Source organism: Trachemys scripta, chromosome 1, assembly GCF_013100865.1.
Source record: "Trachemys scripta elegans isolate TJP31775 chromosome 1, CAS_Tse_1.0, whole genome shotgun sequence".
NCBI classification, from domain to species: domain Eukaryota; kingdom Metazoa; phylum Chordata; order Testudines; family Emydidae; genus Trachemys; species Trachemys scripta.
The window spans coordinates 346,684,615-346,709,815 of record NC_048298.1 but is presented as its reverse complement, the minus strand read 5'-3'; the positions used below and the strand labels follow the sequence as shown (position 1 = coordinate 346,709,815).

Here is a 25,201-nt window from a genome sequence, read left to right as displayed (position 1 = left end):
ATTCTGCATCAACCCATCAAGGCTGTTCCTGAACAGAAATTCCCTGTGTTGTTACTGAAGAAGCCTGGAACATGAGATTCTGACTGCAAAGAAGCGGTGCCACCCGCTCTCTGGATGGGATGTGCCTTCGCTGGTTTCTCTGAGATTCCTCTTGCAAAGTGCTGCCACCCAACAGCAGTCTCTGAGAAGCAGCCCGATCTCCGAGCAGGCTAATTGCCCGACTATACAGCAGCGACCCCTTCATTGCTGCTAACTTGCTTGGGCTGTCATCTTGTTTTCATGCACAGACCTTCCCAATTAGCTTTTACATCTGGGAGTGGAAAATAGCTCTTGTAACGAATCCACTGCTAGCCTGGATTTCAGGACTGGCACCATGCTGCACTGCACAGACACTCAGAATTTCACATTGACATTTCAGATCTTCCTTCTCCAATGCCCAGACCAGTCTGCTCAGAGGGAGAATCTCCCTTAAATGTTTACACTATAGGGCCGGTGACACACAGTATGGCAGTTCTCAATCCATCCAGCAGAGGGCAGTAGTAACACATACACACACACGACAGTTCATTACAATATCAATGAGTTATCTTACGGTTTGTGGTTTAAATTGCCATGTACCAGCCTCTGCCAGCTTTGGGTGCCCCTTGCCAGTGTACTGTTAGAAAGCTGCATTCAGAGACTGGTGAGAGGCTCACAGATCGGTGGCAGAGCCTTAGGGGGTACAGGAATCCCTGCCATATGATGCACAGAAAAAATGTGCACCCACCACTTTTCCCCTCAATGCTTGAGACTCTGCATCTCCCAACACCTCGGCTTTGTAATTGCTACCCAGCCAGTAGTGATCTGAGCCTCACAGACCCTTGGGCAGGTGGGGAAGGAATTTTGCAGCTAGGGAACACATAGATGAAGCCACTTGCCCAAAGCCACACAGACGGTCTGTGCCAAAGCTGGGAATAGAACCTAGATCTCCGGGTCCTGTGCTTCAACACACTCACTATGACACTCACTCTCCCCCACGCTGGCCATTTTCTCCTGACACTTGACCCTGTGACCTTGTCCTTAGAGATGGGTCTGGATCCGAACACCCTGGACTCCGGGGAAGCCAGGCTCTGAGATACCAGAACCAGCCACCTGTATAATAAACTTCATCCTGTTTAACAAAGACAAATGCAAAGTGCTGCACTTAGGAAAAAAAAATCAGTTTCACACATACAGAATGGGAAGAGACTGTCTAGGAAGGAGTACGGCAGAAAGGGATCTAGGGGTTATAGTGGACCACAAGCTAAATATGAGTCAACAGTGTGATGCTGTTGCAAAAAAAGCAAACATGATTCTGGGATGCATTAACAGGTGTGTTGTGAGCAAGACACGAGAAGTCATTCTTCCGCTCTACTCTGCTCTGGTTAGGCCTCAGCTGGAGTATTGTATCCAGTTCTGGGCACCGCATTTCAAGAAAGATGTGGAGAAATTGGAAAGGGTCTAGAGAAGAGCAACAAGAATGATTAAAGGTCTTGAGAACATGACCTATGAAGGAAGGCTGAAAGAATTGGGTTTGTTTAGTTTGGAAAAGAGAAGACTGAGAGGGGACATGATAGCAGTTTTCAGGTATCTAAAAGGGTGTCATAAGGAGGAGGGAGAAAACTGGTTCACCTTAACCTCTAAGGATAGAACAAGAAGCAATGGGCTTAAACTGCAGCAAGGGAGGTCTAGGTTGGACATTAGGAAAAAGTTCCTAACTGTCAGGGTGGTTAAACACTGGAATAAATTGCCTAGGGAGGTTGTGGAATCTCCATCTCTGGAGATATTTAAGAGTAGGTTAGATAAATGTCTATCAGGGATGGTCTAGACAGTATTTGGTCCTGCCATGTGGGCAGGGGACTGGACTCGATGACCTCTCGAGGTCCCTTCCAGTCCTAGAATCTATGAATCTATAATAGAGCTAAAGCTGTCTCCTTTCAAACCCAGGCCAGAATCCACAGAACTCCTGGCATGCAGATAACACCCTGACCAGCACTTTCTCCAGGAGTGGCACCTGGCCAAGCCCCCCTGAATCAGCACATGATCTGACAGGACAGAGCCTACAGACTGTTTCCATTCACTGTTGGTTCTTTATTGATGTGTTCTCTCTAACAATGCGTTCGGAGCTGTACAGGACACTAAATGAGGACAGTCCCTGACTCAAGAGCTTCCAACCTCAGAGATGGAGACGGGACGTGCTGGAAGCCGAGAGAGATAATGGTTGGGTTCTAATCTGGGGGACATCATGGAAGGAGCAAGTCTCACAAGGAGCATTGTCCATCTCTAAAGGACAGAGCACGGGAGATGGGCTGGCAAGCTTCATTTCTCTTCTCCAGCGTCCCGTCCTCCCTCAATAAAACACCTTCTCCAGGTACGCGTTCAGGAACATGCCGGTGGGATCCAGCTCCTCTCGCATGGTGCAGAACTTCCGGAAGCCGGGATACATCTTCTCAAAGTCCTTCCGGGTACAGGTGTGAGCCTACAAGAGAGCGACTGTGTCAGCGAACCCTCCGCCCACGAACACTGAGCAACAACGGCAGACGTGAGCTCTCTGTGTGTTCGTCTGGAGAGATCTACAGGCGCGTTCACTGCCTGGGGACAAACACAGCAACAGAGTCCTGACCCCAGAGGCTTTACAATCAGGCTGGCTCCATCTGGACAGGAGCAGCACAGGGTGGTGCGGTTCTTACAGGTGGAAGGTCTGTGACGTCCAGGGGTGGCCAGAACTAATACATACAGTGAAACCTGCCCTGAAACCCCCCTGCCTCAGACACCTTTAGGGACATCTCCCGTTTTGTAAACCCAGGTCTGCGGCTCATTTCCAAACCCAGCCCTGAGAATCCACACTGCATGGTAAACCCGGGCTTACAATTGCTGGGCCCGGGTCTTCCAGTCGTGCTAATGTGTCCATGCTGCACAACATAGACCTTCTGACTCCGGTCCACAGCTTGTCCTGGGTCCCCACTGCACAATGGCAGGGGTTGGACCCGACTCACAGCAGGACCTGGGCTCTGGCCACCCACTAGCAGGGTCCTAGGGCCCAGGCTCTGAGTGCTTGGTGTGTGGACGGAAGAGGGACTTGGTCTCAAACCTGAACCAGAGCCCGGGCTCCGTGTGCAGTGTAGACAGACCCTCTATGTCTGAGGGGACCACTTTGCTCATCCATGAGGTTCTAAAGGCCACGTTTGCCCTCATGGGTCTAGACTGAAAGCTGAGCCATACCACCCCTTCCCCCATCTCTCCTCAGCCCCATTGCCCTAGGATGATCCTCACCTACCGCCCCTCCTTGAATCTAATGAGGCCTTTCCCTGCCCCCAGAGGGACAGTGACTGATTCATGCCACCGCACCCCTGCCCGGCCCCTAGCCCCACTGTCCTGTATATGGCCTCCTGTGCCCCTCACAGTGAGTGAGGGGGCTGGGAGCCCGCAGCAGTGGAGATAGGGCATGGCAGAGAGGACAGGCTAGAAGGTTCCCAGATGAGCCGGATCAGGACTCTGCCTCAGCGAGCATCTAGGCCGGCCCTACTCCACCCTCCCACCCCCGCAGCCACCCTCCTTGTTACCCTCAGAACCTGGAGCGTGAGTCCCAGTGTCTAGTTCACAGGGTTAAAGAGCAAGGGCTGGGCTCAGAGACCTGCGCTCTGATTCATCCCTGAGCCCACGGGCCAGGCTGCAACGGTACCTTTGCCCAGTGCGGTCGCCCCCCAGCCTTCTTCATGACGCTCTCGTAGGCCAACCAATAGTCCAGCCGGGGCACGTCCTTCCCATAGGGCCTGAGGGCACAGGGCAGAGTCAGTGGTAGCAGCTGCCTCCGTCCCCCTTCCCAGGGGGTTTCTTTGGCATTAAGACGGCAAAGGGGGCACATGACACAAACTCATTCATCTCTGACATGGACTGGTCACTGGGGGGAGACAGAGCTACCCTCGCCTTCACAGAGGTTATGGATTTCCCCACTGGGGGATGCTCATGGGACCTACTGGAGTTTGAGTTCTGCAGCCAGCCCTACTCGGGCCAGCAGTGGGGTGTGAACCCGGCACTGTCGGCGCTAGAAGCAGCAGCCGCGGCCGCGTGAGCTCAAGGACTAACCCCAGCTGGGTAGGGCCTGCGGTAGACTCTGCTCCAGCTCAGACTAGACGCGCTCTGTCTCCTAAGCCTGGGTTAAAACGGAGCCACGGGCACCTGGGATGAATGTCAGGAAAAGCTTCTCGGGAGGGAGATGGTGGATCTCTGCTGTGCAGTGTCCCCCGGGAAAGGGCTGGAGACCCATCGCTTGGGACATTTAACATCAGACCAGACAGGGCCCTGGGGAACAGGCTGAGGAACATTTTTGGGTCTGTGTTTGTCCAGCACAACGGGGTCCTGGTCCATGACGGGGCCCCTAGACATCCCCACAATACGAACAATTAACAAGTAACAATAAGAATTCCCAGTGGGACAGGACCCAACAGCTCTTTTAATCTCATGTTCATGATCAAACCAACCAGCTGGGAATAAATAATCAACTCAACCGTTAAAATCCCCATGAACCAGCCCGTGTTGTAATCCCCATGTGACATGTGGGGAAACTGAGGCACGGGGCGGGGACTTGACTGGCCCAAGGTCCCATAGCTGGGAACATAAGTCAGGACTCTCAAGCCACTGGACAGTTCTTCTGCCCCCGTGCAGCAGGGGAAGAGAACTCTGGGGTCGCTGCCCACCAACTCCGAGCGGAGCACGAGCAGTGAGATCCGGATCGGCCGAGCCGTCGACAACTGGTAACACCAGCTTCCAATGTGCAGGTTAACTCTGGCTTGTGCTGCAGCCCCCGGCCCTGCCAGAGCCAGAGCCCCGTTCCTCCCGGCTCCGCCCCCGCTTTACCTGTACATGATGATGTTCATGTAGCAGCTGTCTCTCTGGAAACAGGGACTCAGCAAGATGTCGTCCCCCCGAGCAAAGCGCACCTCCACTGGGTAGTGTGCCACCACTTTGGGGTTGTTCTCCAGCACGGCCTTCAACTCCAGCAGGGCCTCCTTCGTCTTCTCACTGTCCAGGTGCAAACCGCCCCCAGAGCGCATGTTAGCATTGGAGCCACCATCTCACTGCTGGGCCTCAAACCGCCCTTCCCTACAGTGGGGCGAGCTCAGAGCCTGACCAAATCTCCCCCTAGCGCTGGAAGGGCAGGGGCTGGGGGTCAAGATTGAGGGGCACCAGCAGAGCTGTGTGGGGGTGCCCAGTGCTGGGATAGTAGGGGGCTGCCGGTTGGGTTGTGGGGGTCAACAGAGCTGGGGTGGGAAGGCCAGGGCTGGGATAGTAGGGGGCTGCGGATCAGGATTGAGGGCATTGGCAGAGCTGTGTGTGGGGCGCCCAGGGCTGGGATAGCAGGGGGCTGCGGATCAGGATTGAGGGGCACCAGCAGAGCTGAGGGAGGGTGCCCAAGGCTGGAATAGCTGAGATGGGGAAGCTTTCACAGCTGCCCGCACCACACTTGGCTCTAGCTGGCATTAAAATCCCTCCCTTTTGTGAGCGATTTATTTACGGAGTCGTTATCAAAGAGAAGATACTGCGAGCTAAGCCGGGACCAGAACCACCTTCTCGCCACCAGCAGAGCTGGTCCCTGCAGGACAGCCCCTCAGGCTAACAGGGAAGCGATGCTGCTCTGAGTTTTCTGTGCGTGTGTTTGGGGAGACCCCCCCACCACCACACACACACACTGAGGCTTAACCCCAGCGGCCGGACCCTGCGTTTCAGCGCCTCATGCCCGGTGTGCTCTGAAGAGGTGACGAATTCACCCTTCTGTGTCTGTTTGAGAGGAACCTGCAAATGGAGGAACCGGATTGGGTCCCAGTGTGCCGGCGGCTGGGTTACCCACACGAGGTGGGAATCTGCTGATTGGTCCCAAAGTGGAACAAAACCAGAGTGTGAACGCAATAACCCGCTTCGAGGAGTAACCCAGGCCCACGCCCTCCAAGGGTATTAGGCACCTAACTCCCATTGGCCTCTGTGGGAGTTAAGCCACAGGGGGTTAGGATCTGGGCCTAAATTCTGTGGGTCTCTGCATCCCAGCCCTGCCCCCACATACCCCCAAGCCGTGCTGGGCGAACACCTTGCTCAGTCATGGGGGGAGGGGGGGTCTCTGCTGCCAGCATCACAGCACAGTGGTGCCCCGTAAGTCCTGGCCTGGGCCCAGCCATCCTGGAAGGGATTGCTGACCACCCCAGAGCCTGGCTGACTCACAGACCCCCAGCCTGGACATCCAGGTGCTCTGGGGACATCCAGCGGTCGCTGAGCAGATGAGTCAGTCCCTAGCCCTGGAAGCAGCTTTTCCGAGCCTGGCTCTTGCCTGAGGGGGACTGGGAAGCAGGAAGGAAAGAGGCACCCTGCAATCTCTCCCCTCCCGCTAGCATACACACGCAGGACTGGGCCATGAACGGGTGCAGAGCTGCATTGCACAGCCAGCAGTCCCCGTACAGCCCCTTGCACGGTCTGGGTGTGGTGGGGGGGTTCCGCAGAGCCGCTTACATGGGGATAGCCCAGTCCTGGACGTGCTGTCTGAAGCGGCACTCGTAGTTGAAGATCTTGTAGCTGAGGTCGACGTGCTCCACCTTGCCCTTGAAGAGAAGCCAGAAGAAGAAGCGATTGATCCAGCACACCAGGCCGGGCAGGAACGTGCTGCAGGGGAGACAGAGAGAGATCAGGGCCGGGGCAGAACCACGGAGAGCACGTGTCAGGTCTGCAGCTGACGAGGGGCCAGCGCTCCCCGAAGAGGCGGGTGGATCTGACGGCCAAGCCAGCCCTTCAGTAGTTCCCAATGGGAGGCACCACTCGACCAGCTGCCCCGTGAGGTCATTAGGAGGGGAAGGGGTTATCATGGGCCACTAGGTCCCCTCTAGGAGACAAAAGGGAGGCAGGGCTGTCTCAGGGTCTGCGAGGCCAAGGGGACCTCAGGCCAATTGGGGTTGCAGGAAGGAGGGTGCTTGGGTTGAGCTGCCTCCAGTGCATTGTTCAATCATTGCCGTCACACCCCAAGCCTGAGGCGCTGCACCCCCTTTTCTGGCCTTGCACCCCAGCAGAGATGGCAGCCTCAGAGCACTGCTGGGAGCCAGAGAGGCCAAAGCTTGCTCGGAAATACCGCGTCCCTTAGAATCAGAGCAATGCCACCGCATGCCCCCTTACTGGCCAAGACCCCACAAGTCACGTCACTGCATCACGGAGCACAGTCAGACAGCGCCGGGGCTTGGAAGGGGATTTACATCGTCGGAGATCATGCTGAAAATGCTGTCCCATGCCCTTCACATTATTTACATAATCATTTTTTAAAGTATTGCAGGGGAGAGGTTCTCTCTTTACACGGTGGGGCTTTTTGAACTTCTTTTCAGTCCCCTCAAGCTCTGGTTCTTATATTAACAATCCCCAATCCTGGGGTTTGAACTTGGGACCTTTAGATCCCGATTACCGACCTGCCAGCAGTTGTGCTCAAGGAGCAACTCCATGAGCTCTCTCTTTCGCAACATGTTGGCCTCAGCGTTTTTGCAGGTCTTCGGGGGTTGGACTAGATGACCTCCTGAGATCCCTTCCAACCCCGATATTCTAGGAGTCTATGATTCCATACAGTCTGCAGTGACAGTGCCCTAGACGGTTCCTAAACCTTCTAGTACTTACAGAGGAGAAGATTTCACGGAGTACAGCTCTTTTAATCTAGCCAAAGGTACCTCAAGGCAGAACGGCTGGGAGTTGAAGCGAGATAAATAGGATGCATGGGATTAACTGCGAGGGTAATTCATCACTGGGGCAGCTCTCCTAGGGCCATGGCAGATTCTCCATCACACAAAAACAACAAAGAGTCTGGTGGCACCTTAAAGACTAACAGATTTATTTGGGCATAAGCTTTCGTGAGTAAAAACCTCACTTCTTCGGATGCAGAAGTGAGGTTTTTACTCACGAAAGCTTATGCCCAAATAAATCTGTTAGTCTTTAAGGTGCCACCAGACTCTTTGTTGTTTTTGTAGATACAGACTAACACGGCTACCTCCATCACACAGTCTTTAACTCAGGCCTGGGTGTCTCTTTCTAACAGATCTGCTCTAACTCAGCCAGAACAGAGCAAAAACTCACTTCTGTGCAGCCTTTGAACCCTCCTCTGCCATACACCAGTTCCCTCCACCTCCAATATCTACCACTTACATCTGATCGGTTTAGATCTCAAGCTCCTTGCAACAGGGACTGCCTGAAGCTGCAGCCACCTGGGGAGTTTGTGGCTGTTGCCAGGTGATGTTCTCTGGCTACTGGGCACTTCGTGGTAACAGCAGGGCTAGAACTCAGCTCCTGCTCCGAAAGTACAACCCCTCTTGCCCAGCTAAGCTGAGGGAGAATCACCCTCCGCAGTAGAGAGCTACTGACACACACAGCTGAGTGTTTTTGTTTTTAACAATAGTCCCAGGGCTTTGTGCACCTCTGGAAATGGCTGCGTAGGGATGTAGCAAGGAAGTAAGGGAAGGTTCCCCCTTGCTCTGACAATGGGTATCTGGAGAGTTTATTATCGCCTGGTGGTGATTTTATATCATGTTACACTTTCCATCCTAGCCAGGCCAGTCCCAGCCATCCTCCCTCCCCTGAATTCAACCATCATCTTCCTGGCTCTCCCGTTCTCCGCTCCTCGCGGGGTGGGGACTGGCTCCAGCCAGTGGGGCTCCAACCTCCTCATAGCAGGGGTAGGACGCGTCCTGATCCCATTCACCCTCCCCATGACCCCACCCCAATCCTGGAACAGCCCAACAGCAAAAGAGTCACATTAAGAAGTGACGGAGCGTCTGGAAAGGAGGAGGAGGAGCCAGCCCCATGCCGCCAGCCAGCAAGCGTCCTATGGGCGACCGTTTGGAATCTTACACAGAACGTTGTTGATGCCTGGCTATTTAAAGGGGCAGTGCCACCAGATTCTAGCAATACCGAGCATGTATAGGACACTTTAGATCTTCAAAATGCATGATAAACTAATCCTCACAACCCTTTGTGTCCCAAACCCAGCCATTATCCTCATTGCAAAGATGGGGAAACTGAGGCACAGAAAGTGTATGTGTGTGTGGGGAGGGGAGGGTGACTTCTGAGGTCAGCAGCAGAGCCAGGACTAAAACCCAGGCAGTTCCAGACTACAAGTCAAGTTTCTTCTACCCCAGATCAGGTGCCCTGACCTAATTCAGGTGGAACGGCTGGTTGCCTCGTCTCCTAGTACTAGATTTATTCTGCAGACGCTGGGAACAAACAATAAAACGTAAATCCTCAGCAGCCTGGTGTGCTGCGTCAGCATATCCCCAAGTGGACTCCTTAACAGCCCTACGCGCAACAGGGCGCCACACCAAAACGCTACAAGAATCCATCCTTACCTGATCCAGAGCAGAAACTCCAGCAGATAGTATCCGGCAGCGTAGTCCCAAAACCAGTTGGCGGAGGACGAAGGAGGCTGAAAGGTATCACATGAAAGCTCTGATCAGAGATTTCCCCTGGCAGGAGGAGACTGGCAGCCCATGCCACCTTTGTCTCTCTCTCCAGGACATTTAGAGGGAGCGTAAAACGGTTGCAAGGGAATGAAGGTGGCAAAACGGAACTGCCCTCACTCAAATCTGGCCAGGAGTTTGGGGTCATACTCTTGTGCAAGGCATCATGGGGTCTTGGGTACAAGTGACATGGGGCTCAGTCACCCCTCTCGGCCATAGGAGGGCACCCCCGGTACCACAGCACCCCTGATGGGAGCGGCTTGGAATGCCACTGACTCATCACCACCATTTCTTCAAGGACACTGGGAAACTCCAACCCAAGCATTGGCCAGGCAGGGCCCTCTTCAGTCTGTCAAAGAGGAGGAGATCCCAGCCCCGGGAGAGGAGACTAGCAGAAGGCCCTGAGCCTGGCTGTCCCTGAGGCATGACTGGTGCCCGCTGGCATGGTGGTTTCCTCAAGGCTGGGGTCTGGCATTATCTCTCAAACGGTGCCTGATCTGGTTTTTCATTGCTGCCAGTGTGTGTGTCCTTCCTCGCCCCTCCCTGGGGCATGGTGGCAGGTAGGATCAGGGCTGCAGTGGCCTGGGCCGTACCTTGTTGGTATGATCCTGATAGATGACGCTGACGTTCTCGCTGTGGGGGAACCACAGGAAGCGGAAATATTCCGATCGCCGCAGGTGGCTGTCGAGGTTGTCGAGCACCTGCGTGGGGCAGAGAAAGAATGCAGTGAATGGGCAGGAGGCAGTGATGGGATCCCCCTCCCCCTGTGCGAAGGACGTGGGTTTCATCCCCATTGCACAGATCTGGAAGCGGTGGGATTAGGGTCACACAGGGAGTTTGGCAGAGCGGGGGCTTGAGGCCAGATCTTGGACTTGAACGCTGAACTCCTTTCTCTGCCCCAGCTGGATAACAATAGGAGCATCCCAGTCCCCAAGGCCTTTTGATGTGTTCCTCTGTCACGTCCAACCCCTTCTCCACTGAAAACCCACAGCAATACCAGTTGTGCTGTCCCCAAAGGAACAGTGCACCCCAGCCTGCCTGATTCAACTCAGGACCAGCTCCCCGAGAGCATCACAGCACTGAGATAGACTGATAGTGAAAAGAATCACAAGTTTATTATCAAAGGCTAAGAATTAAGGGACAGTGAATAAGGAACCTGGGAACAGAAGAGTTACATGATCCTTTCCCCTCTCACGTTCTGGAGATCAGCTCTCAAGCACCAAGGAGTTTGGAGAGTGGCCTGGCAGGTGTTTCCAGGAACTGCATGGAGCCCGTCCACTACTGTTTGGACGCTCTTTGAGGGCAGAGACAGTTTTGTGTCCCTGATCCTCTGGTGCGACTGCAACACTAGTAAGTGCACTGCCTGTAATTCACTCTCACTCTGATTTTCCCCTTTGTGTTATCTAACCAGACTCATAGCACGTCTAGACAAACTGGTGGTAAAAATGCCCAAGCCCCAACTGCATTGGTGCCTAGATTATAAGCCACTAGGGAATTCGTGATAACAGCATCCATTGAATTCAGACACTCGGCTCCAAAAATCCCAGGTCTCTTCAACGTACGCTAAAGGAGAATCTCCAGTTGTTGGTTACAGTCTGGGGTCTATGGTACACAGTTGAGCAGTTCCGATTGCATCCCGTAGAGGGCAGCGGCACATTAGCCCATATGTCAGAGGCAGCAGACAGACAAGAGCTGCTTCACTGGCCCTGGGGAACCGCTGCCTGATGGTGGGTATCTTGTCCTGGTGCTCAGAGCTCAGCACTTGAGTCAGATCAGGGGCCTGGCAGTTGGGGGGGGAAGCCAGATGCGAGGGCACTTTGTGATGGAGATAATAACTATATTAAATAGCAGCCCTGCCCCGCCCACCAGACACACACCCTGGGGAGCTCAGAACCCCCAACGGGGTGCCTGTGATCAGTGCGAAGGCTCGTGTGGTCTGCAGCCGCCTGGCCACGGGGCACTAGGCCAGCCTGTGCAGCCAGGATGGACCAGACCATTGTTACAAGGGTCATTGTGCAAAGGAACTTCCAGTCCCCCTTCTGTGGGAGCTGCGTGGGGGCACTGTCAGGGGGCCTCGTGCTGTCTACACAGCAGATGGGGTCGCTTTAGCTGCATTGCTCAGGGGGGGGGGGGTTTCACCCCCCTGAGTGACATGGTTACACTGTCCTAATTTCCTCATGTAGACATAAGAACGTAAGAATGGCCATACTGAGTCAGACCAATGGTTCCATGTAGCCCAGTATCCTGTCTACCGACAGTGGCCAATGCCAGGTGCCCCAGAGGGAGTGAACTTAACAGGCAATGTTCAAGTGATCTCTCTCCTGCCATCCATCTCCACCCTCTGACAGACAGAAGCTAGGGACACCATTCCTTACCCATCCTGGCTAACAGCCATTAATGAACTTAACCTCCATGAATTTATCCAGTTCTCTTTTAAACCCTGTTATAGTCCTAGCCTTCACAACCTCCTCAGGTAAGGAGTTCCACAGGTTGACTGTGCGCTGTGTGGAGAAGAACTTCCTTTTATTTTTTTTAGATCTGCTGCCCATTAATTTCAATTGGTAGCCCCTAGTTCTTATATTGTGGGACCAAGTAAATAACTTTCCCTTATTCACTTTCTCCACACCACTCATGATTTTATATACCTCTATCTTATCCCCCATTAGTCTCCCCTTTTCCAAGCTGAAAAGTCCTAGCCTCTTTAATCTCTCCTCATATGGGACCCGTTCCCAACCCCTAATCATTTTAGTTGTCCTTCTCTGAACCTTTTCTAATGCCAGTATATCTTTTTTGAGATGAGGAGACCACATCTGTACGCAGTATTCAAGATGTGGACGTACCATGGATTTATATAAGGGTAATAAGATATTCTCCGTCTTATTCTCTAGCCCCTTTTTAATGACTCCTAATATCCTGTTTGCTTTTTTGACCGCCGCTGCACACTGCGTGGACGTCTTCAGAGAACTATCCACGATGACTCCAAGATCTCTTTCCTGATGAGTTGTAGCTAAATTAGCCCCCATTATATTGTATGTATAGACCAGGCCTGAGTTCTCTGGTGTCCAATCAAGAAGAGAATTGAGCCCATTGGTATCAACAGGTTATTCAGGTCACACACAAAGGGTGCGTCTACACTGCATGACAAACAGGGCTTGGAGACTGGGTGTTTCCAAGCCTGCACTTCAGCATCAAACTACATAGTAAACTTGGGTTAACAGCAGCTGGACCCAGATCTCCGCCCTGCTAATGGGTCCCACACTGTGCTACACAGACCTTCCAGCTAGTCTGCTCTTGAGCTGTGTCCACACTGCAAATTGACAGGGCTTGGAGCAGAATCTCAGTCAGCCTGATTTGTGTGTGGACGGAAGGGGGCTTGGACTCAAACCTGAGCCAGAGCCTGCGCTTAGTGTGCAGTGTAGACACACCCAGAGAGGTTAAAGCCAGATCCTCAAGGGCATTTAGGCACCTCGCTCCCATGGAAATCAACTGGAGTTAAATACATTTGAGGGTCCAGGCTCAAGGGACTCACCCAAGGTGACACAAAGAGTCTGTGGCAGGGCTGGGAACTGAAGTCAGGTCTCCCAAGTCCCACTCCAGTGACTCACAAGGCCGTCCTGTCCCTCTCCTGTGGCTCTAGACACCGGCGTGGGGAGGGCGCTCCATACATAAGAGGCAGCATGCAGGGAAGCATGACAGGGCTTGGGGGAAGCAGACGGATGGGTGATAGGCTGGTGTCACAGGGCAGGGGAGCGTACTGAGATTATGAGCTCTTTGGGCCAGTCTGTTTGTTCAGCGCGGGCCTGCTCCATGGCGAGGCTGCTTGGCGCTATTGAACGGCCAACCGGAGAGGCAGGAGGCTGGACTGGGGAACGAGTCGGGGATGCCAAGGCAGGGCAGGATTCTGTGGACAGTGTGACTGGCCACGACCACAGCAGCCCGGAGGCTGGGGAGGACAGAGGAGGGGGGGGCAGTGGCCTGGAGGGGAGAGGGCAGGAAGCCCTGGGAGGCGTGGTGAGAGCAGTCGCAGTGGAGCCGAGGGTTGAAGCCGATGGGAGAGGGCCGCGGGTGTAGCCAGGGGGAGGAACGTGAGGGGAGGGTTGTTGACAGCCGGTTCAATGAGAGTGGAGCTGGGAGGGGGACAGGGCTGTGGTGGCAGCTGAAGCGGTGAGCGTGCTCAGCTGCCACGTTGGGGGGAGGACAGGTGGCTGCTATCAGGGGGCTGCTGGGCTAGAGAGCCCCCGTCCCCCTCCAAATGTCGGCACCGCCAGCCCTGACAATAACAGGAGATGCATTTCCCCCACTCCCCTGCAAATCCAACCCTCCCACCCATAAAATGCTCCACAACCCTCAGACCATCAGTGATCCCCATTGGCCAGGGCCATGGCCCTCAGATCCCATCTGACAGACCGCAGCACAACACTGCTCATTGCCACCTACCATGTCTGACAGGTCTCCCCATCCAAGTACTGGCCAGGCCTAAAGCTACTTAGTTTCACACGGGTGGACAAGATTACTCGCTAGGTGCTGTGGGGGCCTTAACACCCAGGGTCACATCCTCAGCTGGAGTTAATGGCCATGGGTCCCTCGATACCGGAAGGGCTCTGCAGATTGGAGCTCCAGCTGGCGTCAGCCCCGTGCCTGTAGCTGTTTGGCTGTTTGCTCTGTCTCCGGGAGAGGGGGGGAGGCACCTGCCTGGCTCCCAAGCAGCCCCCTCCCCTTGGGAGCAGCTCGTCTTAGCAGAATAACCGAGCTGTGCTGGACAGCTGCGCACTGCCAATGTACCCCACCCTGGGGGTGTAACCAATGGCCCAGAGTGTCATCAGGGTAGCCTGGGCTAAAGAGAAACCCGAGGCCAGAGCGGGAAGCAAGAAAGCAGGCGGGTCCGACCAAACCACGAACCATCTCCGAGCAGCCCCTGTACTCCTCTTAAAAGCACCTGCTGTCTTGCTATTCTCTTCCACCTCGCTGGATCAACCAACGGGAAAGCTGGGGCTCTGGAAATGGGGGAAACTACAGGGCATGGGCAAAAATCCCACAGGGTCGATATGGGTATTGATATTGATATGGTGATTTCCATCTTCACACACTCACTGATTAATCCTGAGAGCCCTGAGAGACTGGTGTTATCCCCATTCCACAGACAGAGAAACTGAGGCAATGGGAAGTTATGTGACCTCAGCAAGATGAGGGAGGGCATTTCTATCAAGACAGGGAGTTAGCCTGGGACTTGGGAGACCTGGATTCAATTCCTGGTTTTGCCACAAACTTTCTGAGACCATAGGCATGTCACTTAGGCCCAGATCTTCCAAGACAGTTAGGCACTTAAATACCATTGGATAGCCCTGCCCTACCTCACAGGGAGGCTGTGAGCTGTTCAGATAAGAAAACCTCATTCTTGCATTGATACTGATGCAGGCCGTATCCTAGCTATTTGGGAACAGAGAGGAAAAAAGCAAATGCAATTTTAGGTTGCATTAACAGGCATAGCATGCAAGTCCCGGGCGCTGGTCAGGCCTCAGCTGGAGTTCTGTGTCCAGTTTTGGTCACCAATGTATAGAAAGGATCCGGAGACGAACAACAAAACTGATCCAAGGGGTGGAATGTAAATCATGTGAGCAAAGGCTGAAGGAACTAGGTACATTCAGTGTGGAAAAGAGGAGATGAAGGGGGGACATCAACATTTTACATTAACATTATTCCCTTCATCAACCAAACTTGAAATCTCAAAAAAAAAGAAACGATATCAACTTAGTTTGACAGAATCCATTTTCCATAAAGCCATGTTGATTGGCATTAATTATATTACCTTCCTTTAATTCTTTATTAATTGAGTCCCGTAACAGCCACTCCATTATCTTCCCCAGAATCGATGTTATAATGACAGTCTATAGTTACCCAGGTCATCCTGTTCACCCTGCTTAAATATTGGCAGATCTTTAGCTTTCTTCCAGTCTACTGGAACTGTCCCAGCAGTCCTGGACTTATTGAAATCACTCACTGTCCAGAGAGCTCCTCGGCCAGCTCTTTTACAACTCTTGCAAGTTATCTAGAGCTGCTGATTTAATGTCAGTAGCTGCTATACAACATCCTCCAAAGATACTAGTGGAATGGAAAGAGAATCACCATATGCTATGACTAAGGCTGTGAGTTTGTCATGGAGGTCACGGATTCCCCGAGCACTCGCAGCACGCCAAGATTTAGTCAGGGGTATAGTACAAGTCATGGACAGGTCACAGGCCATGAATTTTTCTTTACGGCCCATGACCTGTCCATGACTTTTACTAAAAATACTCATGACTACAACGTAGCCTTAGCTATGACTACATCATCATTTCCCCCCCAGATTCAGAACAGAAATATTTACTGAACACTTCTGCCTTTTCTGTATTACTTTTGATAATTATCCCATTTCCATCTATTAATGGTCTGAGATCATGGTCAGGATTCCTTTTGTTCCTAATATATTAAAAAACTCCTTTGTATCGTCATTAACCATCAATTTTTCCTGGTGTCCCTTTGCTTCCCTGGTCAATTTTCAACAATTCTTAGCTTCTGATTTACGTTCATTACCATCAGCTTCACCTTTCTTCCATTTGGTTCACATATAATTTATCACTGCTTTCACCTCTCTCGCAAACCAGGTTGATTTTTAACCAATATGGCCTCCTTCCTCAGTTGTGGCTTCTGAGGTATCTAGCAGAGTTTTCTTAAACAATTCCCAGTGATCATTCCCAAATTCACTGCTGAGATTGGTGCTTCACTTCCTTTGCCTGAGATCCGGCAGGTGAGCTCTGCAGTGGCTCTCCGGGAGAAGTGGCGTATGTGGTGCCCTGGATTCGGAGAGCGACATCGTGCTGCAGCGTCTGCCCTGCAAAGGCACTTTCCTGGTGCCACCCACCAGAGTGCCCAGAGATATAAGCACAGTACTAACGATGCACATCTGCCGGGCAACTCTAATGAGCAGTTTCCATTGATCCTGAGCCACCCCTTTTGCATCTGGAAGCAGACTCTGCAGAGCAGGATTACCCGTGACACGCCATGAGACCCACTGCCTCCCGCCCATGTTGTGACAGCGGAACTCACCCACTAACACGGCCTGTCTTCAGGAGAGACCCTGTTGGCTTAAGCCCTATGGACGGTTTCCTTGGGCTGAGTGGAGAGAACCCTATAGCATTGCACGGTGCAAAACCACCAGGAAAACTACCCCATAACCGCCCTGCCCCATAACACGATCATTGCCTCTCCCAGACACGCCTTCCTTGCAACTCTGCCCCAGCTGGGCCCAGCAGATTTCGGAACAAACTGCAGGCTGGACCCTGTGCAGGGCAGGTGCTGAGTGCCAGGTGCACACGCCCAAGGCAGAAAGTGCTGCACACAGCGGGAGAGCAGGAGAACCGGAGCCTGATTTGACTAGAAAACTGCTGCACAACCCCCAGGTCACTCCTGCCTAGCACGGAACTAACTGCTCATTAGCACCACGAGGAACATGCTTAAACCCCTGTCGCATCAGACACTCCCATTCGCCCTGCTCATTTATTACCCTGCCCCCTTGTGAGTAGGGTGGAGGGCCTGGCAGGAGGGCTGCACCTAGCGCTTAACCATGTACGCACGCACAGCCTGAACTTCTGATGGAAAAAGATCAGCCTCAGAAGGGACACAGCCAAGTCACGTAGGACCACATGTAATAATACTTGGCTCTTCCATAGCGCTGTTCATCAGCAGATCTCAAAGGGCCTTGCAAAGGAGGGCAGCAGCATTCTACCCATTTTACAGATGGGTAAACTGAGGCACGGGATAGGGGAAATGACTCGCCCGAAACCACCCAACAAACCAGTGGCAGAGAGTCAGGAATAGAATCCTCAGGGCCTGTTTTGTGCCCCTCCTACTAAGCCATTTCCAGCACCCAAGATGTTTCCATGAAATCTTGAAAAGCATGAATTCCATGAGAATGCTTCAAACATCTGAGCCTCCCCCTGCAGCCTTAAAGACTGCTGCATTTGGCTAGTCCCTGGACACCAAGACATGAAACTGACCAGAAACAAAGAATGAAACTGACTAATCCACTCTCAACTCTCCAGGATGGGATAAATGCAAAAAGCAAACAAACACCATCAGTGGGAAACAGCTGTTTTAAATATTTTCAGTTGTGAAAACTAGCCGGGCAGTGAACACATTATAAATGTTTGGGGACAGATTTACCACCAGGCTCTGACAGCACAAAGCAGCTGCAGATCCAGTGGGCCTGGCTGGTTGAACTGGATTTATGGTGCATCCTTCAAACAAATCAAGAAAGCAAATGTCGCTTCTCCAGCCACAGCCTGCGACTCAACCCAGCGCCTTCCAAACTGAAAATAACCAGTGTCCTCCCAGGCTGCACCGCAGATCCCCTCTCCTCAGTGTCCCAAACTCAGAGCCCAGCTGCCCTTGTCTCCAGGGTTAAAGCAAATTAAGGCCCCTGGTTCCCCTTTCTCCACGGGACACAAACAGTCTGAAAGCCCCTTTCCTGAGAGTTAAAGTAAAATTAACTCACAGGCCCCCCTCACCACGCAGCCTGTACTCCCACAGCGATTACCCTCTGCCCCCATCACTTCAGCAAACAGCTGCCCCTGCCTTCACTTCCTCCTCTGATAGGCCCCACCTGCCTCTCTGGGAGGCTGACAGACACGCTCCACCCATGAGCCTTTGCCTACCAATCCAGAGTCCTAGAGCCCTGGGCTTCCTGCCCCAGCCTCCTCGTGGACTCTTTCAGCACCCCAAAGGGGTAGCAGGGCCAGTCACAAGCTGCTGTGCAGTGCTGGAGCAGTGGAAAGCAGCCAGAGCAAATGAGTGGGTCCAGCCCATCACTTTAATCTTGTCAATGTCCCTCTTAAGAAATAAACCCATTCATCCCTGTGATACTAAGGCAGCCAACTTGCCTCAGTTCCCCCTCTCCCGCAAACACCGGCTGCTGCAGACCTGCCGGACTTTGCCTTACCCCCGTGCACCCATTTGGGAAATTAAAACTCCATTTCTAAAGAAACGAGACTCCCCATCGGTCACTCAATCGTCGGCGTGAAAGTCTCCCATTTTTAAAGATAAATCTGTTCCCATGCTGGGTTGCATCATAAATGCATGTGGGGGGCGTATGGCAAGTGGGGGATATTCCTTAACTGACTGCAGTCGCTCCCCGTCCAACCTGGGCCAGAACACCTTGTCTCGCCACGCACGGCATTTCACCTACCACGGAGGCTGCTTAAGAGAGGGGCCTATCGTTTTGTCCTCCCGCTTCTATTGTGGACATTACGGTACCTCCTGGAGGGTGGAGGGGAAGGTGGTCTCCAGCAGGTAGAACTCCGGGACGCACTGGAAGGTGATGGTCAGGACCACGCCCAGGCAGCCGAGATGCAGCCGAGCGGCCTGGAAGATTTCGACGTTGATGGACTCAGAGCATTCCAGGATCTCCCCCGAAGCCGTCAGCAACGTTAGCGCCACCACCTGTCGGGGGGAGACAATGACGTGGCATTCCCAGCCACAGAGGCTGAGCGAGGATCGCCCCGTGGGGAATGGCTGGCAGGGCTATGGAGCCACCCCCAGCCTTTGCTATAGCCACCACGCCTACCCTACCCTCGACAGCCACGAGGCGGCCCAAGCGTCTCTGAGTTTCCTTACGGTCCCCCCTCTGTCTACACCTGTCGGCTGTCTCTTGTCTTATACTGTGATCGGAAGCTCTTTGGGGCAGGGATATTCCCTTTGATCGGTGCTTGCAAGGTGTCTGGCGCCAGTGGAGGGGGGAGGCAGTTCATGACTGAGGCTCCTGGGTCCAAATCCTCAAATCCCATCACTGCAGTCAATGGGAGTTGGGAGCCCTTGAGGATCACATCGGGGTCACCAATGTTGTCAGATGCTACTGGTGTGGTGCTCTGCTCTGTTCAATGTTGATATCAGTTGGCTGCATGCGCGTGTTCCCTCTGTGTGCTGCTCCGGCTCTGCAGATCGCTGGCACAGCAAACCCGAGAGAACCCCCAATGACCACAAACTATTACTTTAGTTCAGGCCTTAGGCATCATACCAGGCCTCTGATACAAGGGTTTATGTTTCAGGGCCTCCTCTTACTACAGGCAGCAGAGGTGACACGTAACCGGCTGCCGCCTGGCGCCTGGCTGCACACACCAGCCTCCACAGCGCGCAGCGTGCAGCCAGCGCTGGCCGGAAACGGGACAGGGGTGGGGCCCTGCTGGCCGAGAGCTGGCACACAGCGGGGGCTGCGCTGACGGACCAGCAGAGGGAGCGGCCAGACCCATGCGCTGCATCTTTGCCCCACCACCAGACTCTCCTCTCTCTGAGGGGTGTGAGGAGGAGTCGTTAACTGAGAGGTGAAGGGCATGAAAGGACCAAGCGTTTGTTATTAACCCCTCCCACTCCTCCCTGTTCAGGAACTGAAAGCAGAGGCAGGGGGTTGCGATATTCCAGCCATGGGGAGGAAGGAGCCGCTCACTTTACAGCGGGAAAAATCTGCCGTCTTCCGAGCGCCGTGAGCAGAGACCCCCTTTGCGGGCAGCGCCCCGGCAGCTCAGCCTCAGGGAGTTTCCTCCCTCGGAGGCTGGGGCCTGCGCAGATGAATTGGACACCGCGCAGTGAATTCTGAGCTGGGTTATAGTGGGGGATAAACAGCACCCTGTGTCTGACTTGAAACGGGTCAGGCAAACCGTTCCTGGCCCAGTTACGGGTTCAAGGCCCTGCCCTGCCGGATTCAGCACCGGCACTCGACTCGGGGTCTGTCACAGCCCAGCTGAGCGCGTCCTACCCCCCGGGGGTCTCCCTCTCTTCCCACAGGGCTCGTTTTCAACCAAACCTATTCTGAAGCTTCTCACCCAACAGAGTTCTGGTTCCCCGGCCAGCCCGCGTTCCGCCAGGCCCGGGCCTTACCTGGGTGGGCAGGATGCCGTGTTTGATGCCCGTGTTGTGTGTCCCCGTTCCAATAACCCCAGCGGCCGCCACTTCCGAAACGGCCCCTAAGCTGCACGCGGACAAAGAAACGGCATCGGGCAGTTAGTTGTGGTTGTTGTTCCCGGATGCGTCTCTCAAGACGATATTAATTAAGGTGACACCCAGAACGAGGGTCGTTAATTGCCAGCTGCCCCAGATCAGGACGTGCCAGGACGTGCTTCGCATCGAACCGTGCTGAGATCACAGGCTGGCGGGCCGGGGATCCAGACATGGGCCTGACGCTCCGATTCAAGACAGTCCCTTTGATGCTCTCCCAGGGCCTGAGGCTGATCTCAGGGAACGCCACCCGTCCCCCAAATCCACAGCACGGACCCAGTGCCAGGCATGTGGGACTTGTGCACGGGGCAGGTCGAGCCCTGACTGCATCTGGGCACTGAGGGGGCATGTTCACATGACACCGGCTGAAACGGAACCAGCGCCCCTGGGCCACCAGCATCCGAGAGCCCCTGCTACAGGGGTAACTTGCAGGGCAGCCCTGCTAACGGGGAGCTGCCTCCCCGGCTGAGCCCAGCTGGAATGCAACAGGCTGGGACAGCGCAGGGGGTAACAGGCCCGCAGCCCCCGCACACCGACTGCCTGGCCTGCTGGCTGCTACCGGGCAGGACGCAGGAAATCCAGGCAATGGGTAGACGTGAACCTGGGATGTAATTCTGAGTGAGGAAAGTGGTTGGATTTGGTTTGCAATGGATCACTAAACCCTTGTGCGTTTTTTCCCCGCGCTCTATGAGGAAATACGGGGCGAAAATTCAGCCATAGCACAAATCTCTAATGCTAGAAGTAGGACCTCGTAGGTCACCTAGTCCAGTCCCCTGCTCTCAGACAAGACTAAGTAACTAGACTGTTCCTGGCATGCCTCAGGAACGACACCATTACAGAGTGTGAGGTCTTTGGGACAGGGACTGTCACTCACGACGCGTCTCCACAGCGCCTCTACAACGGTGCCCTGATCTCGCTTGGGGCCGGCACAAGAGTACAAATAAATAATAAACTTGTGACTCTTTTGCTCTTCCAAGCCCAAGCAAGTGCAGGCTGTGAATACGACAGGCTGCACGACGGGGACAGAAACGGGCACCCCAGACGTGCGCCCAACACAGTGCACGGTGACCACACAAAACGGATCGTTTACTTCTGCAATTACCCACTTCGCTCACGCCCCTGAGGCATGTCCTTTTGAAACCCTATCCACGGCCCGGCTAGAGTCCTGTTCGATCAGTCCCCAGGAGCCCAGAATTAGTCCAGCATAAACTCTGATTGACCGAGGAATCAATCGATTCAGTTACCCAGTGATTAAAGAGTACGCTCTCCCCTAGTGTCAGCGAAATTCACACATGAGGCATGACCCATTTTCAAAATCTATGTGTCTTTCTAGCAGGGACTGTTTTAAAAAGGCTTTGAGGAGGGGTTCGCTAAACTTCTACTTCAAGTCCATAACTTCTGGTTGAGTTATAGCTCGTCTTTTAGAAACAGACTTCCGCTCTTGAGTTAAAGACTTCCGCTATAGACGCTGCCCCTAGGGAAGTTGTTCCAATGGCTATTTTACCCTCTGGCCCCTGATTTCTACTCTGAATTTGTCTGGCTTCAACTTCCAACCTTCGGCTCATGTTAGGACTTCATCTCCTAGACTGAAGATCCATCTATGGGGAATCTCTTCCCCGTGTCCTGCATTCCCAGCAGGGAAATCTATTGCCTATTTGGAGCCAAGGAAGATAAATCATTGGTCTGGGGCATGCTGCTGACCCGTACAATGTATAAGTAAAGTCTTATCTATACAGGGAAGTTTAATTACCATGTGGACTCTCTTACTCCGGAATAAGAGAGCTTCCAGTTTCGCTTATCTCGGTAAATTTCCCTGTGTAGACAAGCTCTAGATCCTGGCTTGGGGCAATGAAGGAGTCCCAAGATCAGAAAAGCATTAAGGTTGTCCTGAATAACACTGACACAGCAAACAGCTCACTTACTTGGGCAGGGCCAACCCGTACTTGCTCAGCTCGACGTTTAGATCAGACAGGAGGATTCCCGCTTCCACCATCACTTGCTTCTTCTCCTCATCCACCTGCAAGAGATAAGCTCGGAGGACTTGTATTCGGAGCCCTAGAGAGAAGCTCCCCACTGCTTGTCACCACCCCGGGCACAGTTCGCACTGCGAATCAACCCCCTTGCCGGGCAGCTGCATAGAACCAGAAGGTGAAAGCCAAACCAAGGTGGTTGGTTGGGTTTTGTCTGGTGAGAGGAATGAGAGGTGATACATAGCGTTCCATGCCTGGGCTGCGAGTCAGAACCTGGCCCAGCTGGGCAGCGATTGAAATTGGCTCCTTGGTGGCCTATGAGCGGATGGGTCTCATTCCAGGTCCTAGAGAACAAGTGTCCCCAGCACAAATCCCACCAGCACAGCTGGCCCCAGTGGGCCTCCTTGAGAGTCTCAAATGTGCCACAGAGTGTGGACCCACCTTCCCATGTCTACAGAGAGGTCCTTGTTGTTGAAGCACACTGTGTCTGGGGAAGGATGGGTGTGTCGGGAGGGGCAACTTGCTCTAACGCTCTGCCAGCTCCATGACTAGAGGGGACTCCAGTCTTGGAACTGCTTCACAGGACAAGAACCCACCTAAACTTTTAGACAAAGACTTGAGCCAAACTCTCAAGATGACCAGAAGTTGAGATACAATGTCTTGTCTCCCCCCGATGTTTTATTCTCAGGTGCCCCTGCATTTCTGCTTCCAGCCAGATGCCCCAGGAGAAAAAGCATCTCTCCTGATATTTCCAGAAATAGGAATTCGAGACCTTATACACCACCCTCACCTCCCAAAGCAGGTCTCTGGAGCACCTCCAGAGGACAATGCCTGGAGGGAAGTCTCCTCACGCCTTTCACTTTATCTCCCAACAAGACAAGCTCTTGGCCAAAGTCACAAATGGGCCAAGAGCCAAATGGGACACCTTTCCTGAAGATAATAATAAATAAATGGAGATATACCTATCTCATAGAACTGGAAGGGACCTTGAAAGGTCATCAAGTCCAGTCCCCTGCCTTTACAGCAGGACAATTTTTGCCCCACATCCCTAAATGGCCCCCTCAAGGATAGGGCTCAGAACCCTGGGTTTAGCAGGCCAATGCTCAAACCACTGAGCTATCCCTCTCTGCTAGTCAAAGGTGAATGTGGGCAACATGCCTTCGCAGCAGTCACCAGTGTGACTATGCAATGAGTCCAGGCTCCTCGCAGAGCACCTCCACTGGGATTACTGTGGTTTGAACCCAACCTGAGCTACACATCCTGAAGCTTCTCTAGTAAAACACCTCAGGGGATGAATCCAGGAGATTTAGCATGGACCAATAGGCAAAGGGGAGATGGTGCAGAGAGCAGTGTTGCTGGAACCGATGCTATTCCAGCCCAGATCTTCCTCCCTTAGCTCTGCCAATGCACCTCAGCACTGACCGGCAGCCTCCCTGCAGCTCCAGTCCTTTCCCTTTCTCCAACCCTGCTCAGAATCAGACCACTTTGCAGTGCAGAGAAAAATCCACCTGCCTGGGACGAGCCTGACCCACCCAAACCATTCCAGCTTGTGCTCTGCAGGACTCAACGCCTCTGCCCCCACCCGGTGCATTGACCCCCTTGTGCCCCCCGACCCCTTGCTCTGCTTGGGGACACCATCTATTCTGGATCATGCTCGTGGTCTGTAAGCCCTGCTGTCACTGCTCAGCCAGGCTAACAGAGATGCTTCTACCCCTGTTGTTCCACAGCCGGTTCATTAGTACTGCGAGCTATTTATTTCAGTCCCTAAGAGCAAAAGCCATCAGGGAACAGGCCTTGCCTGTAATTAAAAGCTGCTGATGATTATCGGTAATGACTGAGCTCTGGTGATTTATTAGCTTGGAATTAGCAGTGTTCCCCGTGGGGCCACCCGCCCCCAGCTATCCTAATCTGTCAGTGCCAGGCCCCAGATGGGTTCAACCTGCCCCCTTCCCTACCATAGAGGAGAGCTGGAGGGAAGGGGAGCAGAAATCAATGTGCAGTGGCAGTCAAAAAAGGGGTATGATAGAGGTCTATAAAATCATGACAGGTGTGAAGAAAGTGAATAAGGAAGTGTTATTTACTCCTTCTCATAGCACTAGAACTAGGGGTCACCTAATGAAATGAATAGGCAGCAGGTTTAAAACAAACAAAAGGAAGTATTTCTTCACACAATGCATAGTCAACCTGTGGAACTCCTTGTCGGAGCATGTTGTGAAGGCCAAGACTTGAACAGGGTTCAAAAAAGAGCTAGATAAGTTCATGGAGGATGGGTCCATCAATGGCTATTAGCCAGGATGGGCAGGGATGTTGTCCCTAACCTTCTGTTGGCCAGAAGCTGGGAATGGGCGACAGATCACTTGATGATTACCTGTTCTGTTCATTCCCTCTGGGGCACCTGGCATTGGCCACTGTCAGAAGACAGGATACTGGGCTAGATGGACCTTTGGTCTGACCCAGTGTGGCCATTTTTATGTTGATTGTGAAGTGTGTGTGAGAGCAAAGCACAGATTAAAGCAACACTACTTTATTATTATATACAGCTGGTCACAATGTTTTGAATTTAGGGTTTAAAATGAGGCACAATTTTGAGGTGACTTTTGCTAATTTCCTCCTGCAACCCTGTTTTTTTGACCAGCTGGAAAGTTGCCTGAAAGTTCTTTATTTTGGAACATTTCAAAATTTGAGCTCCCCCCCCCCCCCCCCCCCCCCCCCCCACCCCCCAAT

General features: G+C 53.2%; 1 protein-coding gene across 1 annotated transcript in view; it reads right to left on the bottom strand.

Annotated features, from left to right (window-relative positions):
- Nucleotides 1-2,088: 2,088 nt before the first annotated feature.
- The window catches only part of LOC117871397 (L-gulonolactone oxidase), a 34,240-nt gene continuing 11,127 nt past the window's right edge, over nucleotides 2,089-25,201 (bottom strand). The window contains exons 4-12 of the mRNA XM_034759331.1: nucleotides 22,430-22,524; nucleotides 20,391-20,481; nucleotides 18,774-18,959; nucleotides 10,079-10,186; nucleotides 9,375-9,451; nucleotides 6,517-6,666; nucleotides 4,876-5,040; nucleotides 3,701-3,791; nucleotides 2,089-2,497 (exon numbers count right to left, since the gene is read on the bottom strand). Of these exons, the coding sequence (XP_034615222.1) occupies nucleotides 2,369-2,497; nucleotides 3,701-3,791; nucleotides 4,876-5,040; nucleotides 6,517-6,666; nucleotides 9,375-9,451; nucleotides 10,079-10,186; nucleotides 18,774-18,959; nucleotides 20,391-20,481; nucleotides 22,430-22,524 (1,092 nt within the window). The 3' untranslated portion in view covers nucleotides 2,089-2,368. The remainder of the gene's footprint in view (nucleotides 2,498-3,700; nucleotides 3,792-4,875; nucleotides 5,041-6,516; nucleotides 6,667-9,374; nucleotides 9,452-10,078; nucleotides 10,187-18,773; nucleotides 18,960-20,390; nucleotides 20,482-22,429; nucleotides 22,525-25,201) is intronic.